Here is a 10,978-nt window from a genome sequence, read left to right on the forward strand (position 1 = left end):
ATGCCGCAGAGTCCCACTGAGAAATTAAATCTCTGGCTCACACCTTCAGAAACGTTGGCGTTCTCGGGGAGGAGGGAGGGAGCCCAAGAAATCTGGTATCTGCGGTAAATAAAGGCTGGGCAGACGTTCCAGTGGGGCTCCTTCCCTACCCACAGGCCAGGCTTGAGGCCAGCAGTTGAGAAAGCAAGATAAGCTGGATGTGGAGTGGCGCTTTCCCCATAAAGGCATGGAGCCCTGGCTCTGGTTTCTGATGTGGAAGTGGGACACTTCAGGTTGCTAACTCGCCCGCTCAGCTGCAGCGTCGGGATGGGTGAGTTTTATTGAAATGCCAAGTATTTCACACAGCCTGGAGATGTAGGGCCAGAGCCTGGTGGTGGGCACCAGAGCCCCAGGCGGTGTGGGCACGTGGGGGAGGTGCAGTGGCAGGGCATGCTATGTGGCCCCTGTGGGACACCATGTGCCCTGAGTGCCCGGGCACAGGAAGGAACGTACCCAGACAGACGCAGTAACTACCGCATAGAGAGGGGCAGCCTGCACTCCTCTCAGTGCCGCCCCTCAGCCCGGGCAGGTGCACAAGGGGGAGGGGAGCCCTGGTGCATCCTCTGCTTTCCCGACCCTGCCTGGCCGAGGCACAAGGGATGGGGGCGCAGTGAGGTACATGCTGCTTTTCCTTTGAAACGGAGCAGCATTTCCCCCAGCAAGTGCATGCTGCAGCATGAGCCTGGCTAGCTAGGAGTCTGGCAGTGCCTCCTGGTGGGTAAAGAGTGCCCCGGGGCCATGGGGTACCAGGAGCCTGGTGGGGATCCCCTGCCCAGCGCTCTGCTGGACCCTAGGCAGGAATCCTCCCTCCCTGCCCCAGGTACCTCTGGGCATTGGGGCCAAAGTACTTTAGAACACAAAGGAACTAGGATAAGCCATGTTTTAAAAATGGGGAAACTGAGGTATGGTGCAGTGTAATGAGTTTTCCAAGGTCACAGGTCAAACTCAGGCCCTCTGTGTCTTAGACTATTACAGTGTGTGAACGGCTGCTAGCTGGCAGTGTCCCCGCTCCTCTGGGGCGTCCGGAGAAGGGGAGGCGTGTTTTCAAGGATGAGTGACTCCAGATTGTTATTTCACTTCAGTTCCAAACATTGTAGTTCTGGCTTGTTAGACTTACTGAAATCCTTCTCCTTTAAAGCGTTAATCCTTTGCCTGCCATGGGTTACGCCTCTCTCCTCCCTCTCACAGGGATACCTGAGATTGCTGGCAGCATGTCACAGTTACTTGGGCTGTGACATTGTCTGAAGAATTTGGGGTCCAGGCAGCTCCAAAAAGAAGGTGTTTCCAATGAAATCTGTCTGTGGATGATGTCTGGGCAAAGTGTTTCCATTGCAACAGTGTGTTTCGGTGTGTCGTTTACACGGTGTTCTCTCTCTCTCTCTCTAATTCATTTGCACGTTTGTATCACGGTCACTTTTGGGGTTAGTTGTGGACTTTCTAACTTTGCAACACCACATGAATACACTGATGGCTGACAGAAAGCACGGTGCCGGACTCCAGTGCGGCTTTAGCCTGTTCTGGTTTGACACACACACACACACCCTGCCCGGCGCGTCCCGCCCCGCCCCGCAAAAAGCTGCCATTTTGCAACTGTCATGGGCCGGCAGCAGCTATAATCAAACTTGGGACCTCTGGAGCTTCACACGTGAGCCTCTGCTGTAGGGTTCTCAACCTATTTACCATTGGGGGCTGCATATGCCGTGCTCTGCGTTATGTGGGCTGTAGCTACACAAGATGTAATACCAGGGCCGTGATAGATATACCTGGGGGTGGGGGGGAGGGCGGGGGGTGAATGAGCCGGTTTCTGTCCAAGAGTCTGGATTGCTCTGGGCTGCTGATCCCGGCAAGGTCATTGTGAATCCCTGCGCTGAGTGCTGAAGGTGGCCTGGGAAAAGCATGTGTGGGGAGGGGGAGGGGTGTCTATGTTAATCCCGGCTGAAATAAATGGCCATGCCCTTGCTAGGGCAGCGCTTACAGTGCACCCCTCGGGGACCTGGCTCCATTTTGAACTCTTTTTGGCCAGGACTGTGGCCCCTGGCAACTCTGCCCACTTTAAGCCTGGCCTGAGCTGGGCCCACAGAACAGCTGCAGTGTCAGCAGCGTGTCCCCCTCTGGGCTGCTGGGCTGCAGTGCAGGGGGCAGCATGCCTGGCGTGGGGCACACAGCAGCTCTGTGCCCTGGGCTCCTCTCACCTGGCGCTCATCTGAGGGGGGCAGAGCCCTGCCGGAGGCTGCCCAGCTGCTGTCTCTGTGTGGGTGAGCGGGCACTGCCCTCCGGCTGGTGGTAGTGACTGTGGACGGGGGGAGCTGGGACAGAGGGGGTTACTCTGAGCAGCAGTCCCCTTGCAGCGGTGCAGCGCGGGGAGAGAGGAGGCAGCTCCTTCCCCACCACAGGGAGCGCTCCAGCTGGCCCTGACCCGCCCGGGACCCGGGAGCCAGGACATCGGAGCCGCATCTTTGAATGGTTTTTACCATGCAGCTGGGTCCCAGCTGTGTGCTAATCGGGCCGGCTGCAGAGACGGAGACAGTGGCCGGGCCGGGGGAGAGGTGAATGGTGGGCTTCACCCCGTCTCCAGAGACTTGGGCCCACCCCCCCCCATGCTGAGCCTCTTTGAACATCCAGCCATGTCCTGCGGTGCCTACCTGGGAGCTGAGCTCTTCTGAAAATCTGGCCCAGTAGTTGAGCCCTCTGAAAACTCTGGCCTTAGCCTCTAAGGGTAACATTTTCAAGAGTGGCTAAGTCACTTAAGTGCCTAAATCCCAGTGACTTCTAGTGGGATTTAGGCACTTGTGAAACTCTCTCCTGGTCTCATGTCCAGTGGTTTCTGTCCCCTGCAGGGTTCCAGTCCAGCTCTCTCGTGCTTCTGTCTGCGCTGTCCATGATGGCACTCCTTTGCGTAGCCCCGTGCAGGGCAACGGCGCCCTGGTCCACAAGAAGGTCGAGAGGGGTAAGTAGAGAACCCGTCGGAGGGCTTCTATCATCTGCCATATCCGAGATCAGGGCATCGTGGGCCTGATTCTGCTCCTCTCCCCCACGCCGGGGTCACCCCTAGATCCACTTATCCACTGAATGCACCTTCCAGCCCCCCCGCCAGCGCTGGGCCCAAAGAAACGCTGAGTTCTCCGAAGGGATCGCAAGGCCAGCCTGCGCTAGTGAGCCCACTACTCCCATTCGCAGGCCTCCAGCGCCTGGGAATGGGCCAGCCGGGGTGGGGGAGGTGCTGCTCGACTGGCTGTTTGCTTTACACAGCTTCGTTATCCCTTTCTCCGGTAACGGCTGCCAAGCCCCCGGCAGTGACTGAAGAGCGCTGGTGCCAACCGCAGGGCAGCGTGTGGGAACCAGGCACCCCCCCCAAATTGGCTGGGAGTTCTACCCTTCCATCTCACCAACTCCTATACTAGGGCTAGCCCCGGCTAACAGCTGGGGATCTCTCGCTCATGCCTAGAAGCCTTGCCCCCAGAGTCCAGGCAGCAGGGAGAGCCAGTTCCTCCTTGTCAGGGGTTTTCATTCCCTTCTCCCCACACCTCCAGCGGCTCTGGGAGCTGCTCAGGGTCTTGCCCAGGCAGGCCAGGGGCCGAACCAGCTCCAGAGGTGGCCCTGAGCCCCTGCCCCCGCAGAGCTCAGCAGCTCCTCCCCCTCGGCTCAGCTATGGGGGAGGGGCACACAGGGGGATTGTCTGGGGGGTAGGGGAGCTGGGGGGGGCTCAGGCTCGAGGGAGGACCCTGGGGACGGGAGGGGCAGTATAACCACAGTGCTCTCATTCTACCAGGATAGTTCGGGACAATTTCCGCCCCAAAGACAAGCCCCTCGATAGGATGTCTGGAAGTTTCAAAGGCTCCACAGGGAGTTGGATGCCTAAATCCCACTGAATTCCAATCACAGTCGGGTGTCAAACTCCCTTAGGCTCTTTGAAAACTCCCATTTAAATTGTCACTGATGGGTTTCATAATTAACATTCGCTGAGATGGATCTGGCAGCGTCTCCCCCACCCTCCCCAAATGATTTCTTCAGCAGTACGGACTCAGGAAGGATACAGAGCCTTGGTTTACACTTGATTCATCTCTTTAAGGTTTCTTCAAAACCAGCAGAGCAAGAAACTATTCTTATTTTATTTTATTGGTAAAATGAAAGTGTAAGATCTGGAGCCGGATTCTGTGGCCAGGAATGGCCGGGGTGGATTCTGTGGCTGTAGTATTGTGAAATACACAGGACCTGCCTCTAAAACCCAGCCTCCAGTTACCCCAGGCTGATTTGATCGAGCTAGCTAGCGCTCTCTCCCGCCCCCCCCCCACACCTGCCCCCTTAACCTGATGTTCGTGGCATTTCAGGGTTCCCCAAAGACTGCAGCAACATTCCCAGGGACAGCCCCAGCGGGGTCCATGTCATCCAGCCGGCAGGCTCTCCCCCTCGAGTGGTGTGGTGTGACATGGACACCGAAGGCAAAGGCTGGACCGTTGTCCAGAGAAATTCTTACAACACAGAGATCACCTGGAAGGAGTCCTGGAGCACCTACAAGTACGGCTTTGGGAACGTGCAGCAGGATTACTGGCTGGGCAACGAGTACCTGTCCCTGCTCACGCGGCAGAACATCTACAAGGTCCGCTTTGTCGTGGAGGACAAATTCAACAACACCCGCTACGCAGAGTTCGACATCTTCAGTGTCGAGGATGAGCCCAGCGGGTACCCTCTGAGGCTGGGCAGGTACTCTGGGGACGGCGAGGACTATCTCACCACCTACCACTCCGGCCTGGGGGGCATACACGACAACATGAAGTTCAGCACGACTGACAAGGATCAGGACCAGGCCAGTGGGAATTGCGCAAGTAGCTATGGAGGTTGGTGGTACGACAAGTGTCAGAACGTCCTGCTCAATGGGAAAGGCTACATCTACTGGGCAGGGTTCTGTAAGAGTGGGGAGTGCAAGTCTTCCCTCATCCTGGTTAAGCCAACAGACGTGTGCTGTGTCCGGCAGGAGGAGCCCATCCTCCTTGGGAGCCGGCGCCGCTAAGAAGGGGAGACAATATTAAATCAGACATGGCGCGCCATCCCCCACCTAATCAGTGCAGTCCCTGCAATGCCTCCACTCTGCTCACCCCCTTCCCTGTTGGCTTCTGCTCGGTAAATTCGCTGGAATAAATGCTGAGAGCTGACCCAGCTGGTGCGTTCGAAGGACACGAAGAGTGTGATTGGTGTGTATAACTGGACCCCCACTTCCACTCTGCCTCGCTGGAAGCCATGTCACTCACTACAACTTTAGACCCACATTAACCTCTGCTTCTCCCAGCCCTGCCACTGCCCCTTGGCATTAGTGATCAATGAATCATGACACTGGATTTCTAGCAACTGTAATTGAGCATTTAAATGGGAAGATGACTCAAACCCAGGACTTTACATCTTAATCCTTCATGTATTAGCAGTGGTGAGTTTGGGTTCAAAAACCTGGCCTCTGTGTTTTTAATAAATATGGTTATTACATGAGAAAACATTGCAACAGTAATTAGTTGCTGATGAACCATTGAGATTAGATAGACGTGCAACGAAACCGCACAATAAAGATATTGGTGTCCCTCTTCAACCCAAGGGGCTAGTCAAAGTTTGGGGCCCTGGGGATGTTCCAGTGGGGATCAGAAATTGGCAATGGAGTCTGGGGGCTAGTTTCTGGGCACACGCCATCATGGCTTGTTCTACATGAGGCCCCCTTACCTGTTGCTTCCAGCTGTCTTAAATGAAGAGTGCATCCTCACAGCTGTGTCAATGAGATTTTAACTCCACCCATCACAAGGTATAATCCAGCTCCTAGCAGTGTATTTATCTGTCAGGCTGACGTCCTCTGAGCATCTCTGAGCATTTCCTGCCTGTTTGGCTTCAGTCACTTCAATCAAAGTTCATTGTGACCAGATGCTGAACACCATTAATGCTAACAGCCAGGGGCAGGCGCACCCCCCGAACAGGGAACGAACAGGCTAAAGAATAACGCCATGGATTCAAGTCAGCTGGGCCTGATGAAGTTCACCCTCGGGCAGGGCTCCCAAATCGTGGGCTATAGCCCAAAGATGGGCCATGACGTAGCCCTGGCTGGTCCACTGGCAGGGGTGAAGATGGGGGGGGAATGTGAAGGGGTGTTGCCCCCCCCCAAACTGCATCTTTCCATTCCCCTCCTGACCATGGCCCTTCAGTGCATCCCCAGGACACAAGGCCCTGTCTAATTGGCCTTCCTGACAGAGCCTGCATGGAGAGCGTGCGTAGGAGGGAGTTTGGGGGGGCAGGTTTGGAAAGAGGGATATTTTCAGGGGGAGGGAAGCTGGGAGCCGCTGAGGTGCAGCTGGAAGGTTTCCTCCTCCCTCCTCAGCATCTGGGGTGCAGACAGGGGGGAGGGGGTTGCTATTTTCCAGTTGGGAGTATCAGGGACCCCTGCCCCCCCCCCCCCGTGCACTGAGCTGTCCCCTCCATCTCGGTTGCTGGTGGTGAGGTGGGGGTGTGCTGTTTTGCAGTGGGGGAGCGGGGGATCCCCCTGCCCAGGGCACTGACCTCTCCCCTTCCCGCCTCCCATCTCCGCTGTCCGTGGTGGGAGCCACCCCCACCCCCCACTCTGCCCATTGCAGGCTGCGCTTGGTGCCCTCCCCAGCCAGCCATCCCTCGCCAGGCTGGAGCATGACGCTGCAAGCGGGGACATCCTCAGCCTGTCCCGGGCAACCAGCTCGCTCAGCCGTTTTGCTGACTGGCGGCTCCTTGCCAAACCCAGGGTTCCCCTGCACTATTCCCCCCAACTTGGGGTCCCACCCACACCCCAACTCCCCCCTGAACATGGCTACCCCCCCTTCCAAAACAACCTGAACTCTTCATACGCCACAGCCCACCCCCGCCCCTCCCCATGAGCCACCTGGCAGCACTGCCCTCCATCGGACCAAACTGCTCTCCGTGTCGCCCTCCCACCCCCACCCCCCAGGGCCAGGCTGGCGCTCTCTGAGGCTGGACCCCGTCTGTGACTGGGGTTTCAGCACTCCTGCTTCACAGATGTATACAGAGCACTGTATAACCAGAGTTGTCATAACTATAAAGGGAAGGGTAACAGCTCTCCTGTGTACAGTACTATAAAATCCCTCCTGGCCAGAGACTCCAAAATCCTTTTACCTGTAAAGGGTTAAGAAGCTCGGATAACCTGGCTGACACCTGACCCAAAGGACCAATAAGGGGACAAGATACTTTCAAATCTTGGTGGGGGAAGGCTTTTGTTTGTGCTCTTTGTTTGGGAAGTCATTCGCTCTTGGGACTGAGAGGGACCAGACATCAATCCACGTTCTCCACATCTTTCTGAACAAGTCTCTCAGATTTCAAACTTGTAAGTAAACAGCCAGGCAAGGCGTGTTAGTTTTTACTTTGTTTTCTCAACATGTAAATGTACCTTTTACTAGAGTGTTTACCTCTGTTTGCTGTACTTTGAATCCGATTTCTAACGCAGCGTTTTGCTCTGGCCTATTGCTCTTTAAGTTTGATTACCCTGTGAAGTTATTTTCCATCCTGATTTTACAGAGATGTTTTTTACCTTTTTTCTTTAATTAAAAGCCTTCTTTTTAAGAACCTGATTGATTTCTCCTTGTTTTTAGATCCAAGGGGGTTGGATCTGTATTCACCAGGGAATTGGTGAAAGGTTTCTCAAGGCTTCCCAGGGAAGGGAATCCACTTGGGAATGGTGGCAGTGGACCAGATCTAAGCTGGTAGTTAAGCTTAGCAGTTTTCATGCAGGCCCCCACATTTGTACCCTAAAGTTCAGAGTGGGGAAGCAGCCTTGACAAGAGTCTAGTGACTCTCTCACCCTGGGCTCTCCCCAGTATAGACTCTTGTTCACACTAGTCGAATGATGTTCAAATGCTGAGAAGGAGCAGGGAAGAGGCACAGAAATGACTTGTGGCCTGGCCAGCAAACCTTAGAGCAGGCAACCCGAGGGGCTGCAGCTAGTCAGCTTGACTAAGCAGTTCCGAGGTCTGTCATTAAGGTCTATAGTCACCAAGCAGGAGTAGGTAGCTGCATTTCAGGGTTTTGCTCAGGCAGACAAAGGTGTAAGGAGAGCTGGCAAAGCTGATGTTAGAAACATTGACATTGGAAATCCATGTAAGTGTAGAAGAGTGACGGAACCAATCATGCGGGGATGTGGGAATTCACTCTCACCTGGCCTCTGGGGATGGAGGCAGCACGTGGCTGGCACTTCTCGCTCCTGCTGTCCGAGGGGCAGGTGCTGCTACCGACCGCTCCCCCTAACCCCGCCCTGCTGCGCTCTGGGGATGCTGCCCTGCTGTGGAGCTCTCAGGTGTCTTGAACTGGAATTTGTTTGGAGAGAAACTGCTCAGGAGCCTTATCAGCCCCGAGCAGAGAGTACCTGGGAGCCTGCCTGGGTCGGGCGGGTCTGGTACAGCCTCCCCCCAGATAAGGCTCTTCCTTGGACCTGCCACCCATTGGAATCTGGAACGATTCCCTCCGAGGTAACACCCGGGGCAGCCAGGGCAGGTCAGGGCACGGCCTGCTCCCCTGGAGCGTTAGGGCTTTCAGGAGTCAGAGATGTCACCGGAGCAGGTTGTACATTAAAGCAGCGAAGGCAGTTGGGGGGCAGCGGAATTGGGTGCTTTGCCATTGCACTTGATCAGCTCAATTTGAAAATTCTTTCAAAGGAAATCCAGATGTATACATCTGACTGGGGTACATGTACACACATACACATGCACACTCACATGTGCACACACTCATGTGCACATACACGTACACACATACATACCCACATGTACACATACACATATATACAGACGTACACATACATGCACACACGCTCTCCCTGGAGCGCCCCAGGATGGGACTGACGGGGTGGCTGGCTATTATGGAGGCAGAAGGGGGTTGGGAGAAAATAATCAAGAACTTTTGCTGAAAATGCAAACCTAAGCTGGAAATCTGTGCAGGGCTGGGCTCAGCGAAAATGATCTTTTGAGCTGCTCTTATTAACCGTGGTCCTGTACTTCCTGGTTTGCGTCGGACCCAGGCAGGAGACTGGGCTGCTCTCAGCTGTAGAAGCCATTGGAATGAGTCAGGTTGGAATGAGCCAGGACCTCAGAGCCTTCTGCCACCAATCGCCCCAGCAGTCACTGATCCACACCAAACCACGTCCTTCCAGTTAGGCAGTTTCATATGCACACGTCAAACCCTTGGTTTGCCACTCAGACACCACGGTGATGGGCACAGTAAGGACCGAGAGACGCTAAACAGGCAGACAGACAAGGAACTAGTGGCCCTGCCTACAGGTGTGTGTGTGGTGCAAACGGATGAACACCAGTTGCTGGCTGAAGGCACAACCTTAATTCCCGCATCTCCTGTCTGTCAGCTATCGTACGCTTGGCAGCCTGAGCTCCGATTTCTAACGCAGCGTTTTGCTCTGGCCTATTGTGGTTCTCATGTCCGGGGGCGCCTTGGCCCCTCGTATCAGGAGCGGTGCAAAGGAGGCTGCTTTTCAAAGGTCCTTAAGTAGGGTTGTCAACTTTCTACTTGCACAAAACCAAACGCCCTTGACCCAACCCCTTTCATGCCCTTCCCCAAGGCCCCACCCCTACTCACTCCAGCCCAGCCCACCTCCCTCAGTCGCTCGCTCTCACACCCTCACTCACTTTCACTGGGCTGGGGCTGGGGGTTGGAGTGCAGGGAGGGGTGAGGGCTCCGGTGGGGATGCGGGCTCTGGGATTGGGCTGGAGATTAGGGGTTTGGGGTGCCAGAGGGGGATCCGGGCTGGGGCAGAGGGTTGGGGTGCGGACTCTGGGGGAGTTTGGGTGAGGGAGTGGGCTCAGGGCTGGGGTAGGGGATTGGGGTGCGGGTGGGGGTGTGGGGTCTGGGAGGGATTAGGGTACAGGAGGGGGTTCCGACCTGGGGCAGGGGGTTGGGGTGCCGGGTGTGAGGTCTGGGAGGGAATTTGGGTGTGGGAGGGGGTTCCGAACTGGGGCAGGGTTTCTGGGTGCGAGCTCCGGCCAGGCGGCGCTTACCTCAGCAGGCTCCTGGTCAATGGCACACCAGTGCTAATGCAGGCTCCTGACCCCTGGTCTCCCTCCGCTGACAGGCTCTGAGCAAGGCCTGCCCAGAGAACATGGATGACGAGCTCTCGATCCTGCTGACAGCAGCCCTCAGCACAGACAAACTCCAGCACATCCTGAGCAGAATGGGGAGCAGAATTTACCTTAGCTCTGGGGACTCCTAGAAAGAAGAGACTGGAAAATCCATGTTTCTATTGGATCCTTCCGAGTATGCATTCGTGATATAAACTCACTGGGTGACCTTGGGGTAACTCACTTCCCCCTTACGGCATCAGTCTTCTCCACTATCAAATCTACACTGGGGAAGAAGGACAGAAGCCCCGACAATCACCTTCACCTCTGGGTGTCTGGTCCTGGGAGCCGAAACCAACTGGACTATCTGCCCCATCTCCTAAACTGCCCTGTCTTTCCCTCCTAGGGCCTTGTCCTTAGTGCTCAGCCTGGCCCCTTCCCAGCTTGTCCCTGACCTTTGAAGGACTCTCCAAGCCCCTCCCATGCCTGCTTCACTTGGGGTCTCTCTCCTGGCTGAGCACAGCCTGCCCTTCTATCTCTCAGCAGGCCTGGGTTCTAGTCACAGGCTGCGTCTTGTCACGTGACCCCCACACTTATTCCCTTCACCCTAGGGAGCTGCATCACCTGGACCAGGTGCAGTTGAGCTCCAACCCCTTTTCTGGCCATCTCACCCTGGGACAGGTTGAAACGGGTAACCTGTGGTAACAGTAACTGGTTGCTCGCAAAGGTGCTGAAGACACAATGGAAGAGGAAATCCTTTGGCCTGGATTGAAATTATTCCGACTGAAAGGGAATGAGAGAAAATAGGTCCAGAGTTCTCTTCCTAGCAGCAGAAAATGGAGCGATTGATAGAGGTTCAGGTCAGA

The 10,978-nt window shown here is 55.6% G+C and overlaps 1 protein-coding gene across 1 annotated transcript; it reads left to right on the forward strand.

Moving 5' to 3' along the window:
- On the forward strand, positions 1–6,861 carry LOC128847891 (fibrinogen-like protein 1-like protein). The gene is made up of 4 exons (XM_054047623.1): positions 1–104; positions 1,590–1,697; positions 2,877–2,986; positions 4,368–6,861. The coding sequence occupies exons 1-4, from the start codon at positions 1–3 to the stop codon at positions 5,045–5,047; spliced, it is 1,002 nt and encodes a 333-aa protein (XP_053903598.1). The 3' UTR covers positions 5,048–6,861.
- The last annotated feature ends 4,117 nt before the right edge of the window (positions 6,862–10,978 follow it).

The sequence above is a fragment of the Malaclemys terrapin genome, chromosome 13 (genome assembly GCF_027887155.1).
Source record: "Malaclemys terrapin pileata isolate rMalTer1 chromosome 13, rMalTer1.hap1, whole genome shotgun sequence".
NCBI lineage: Eukaryota > Metazoa > Chordata > Testudines > Emydidae > Malaclemys > Malaclemys terrapin.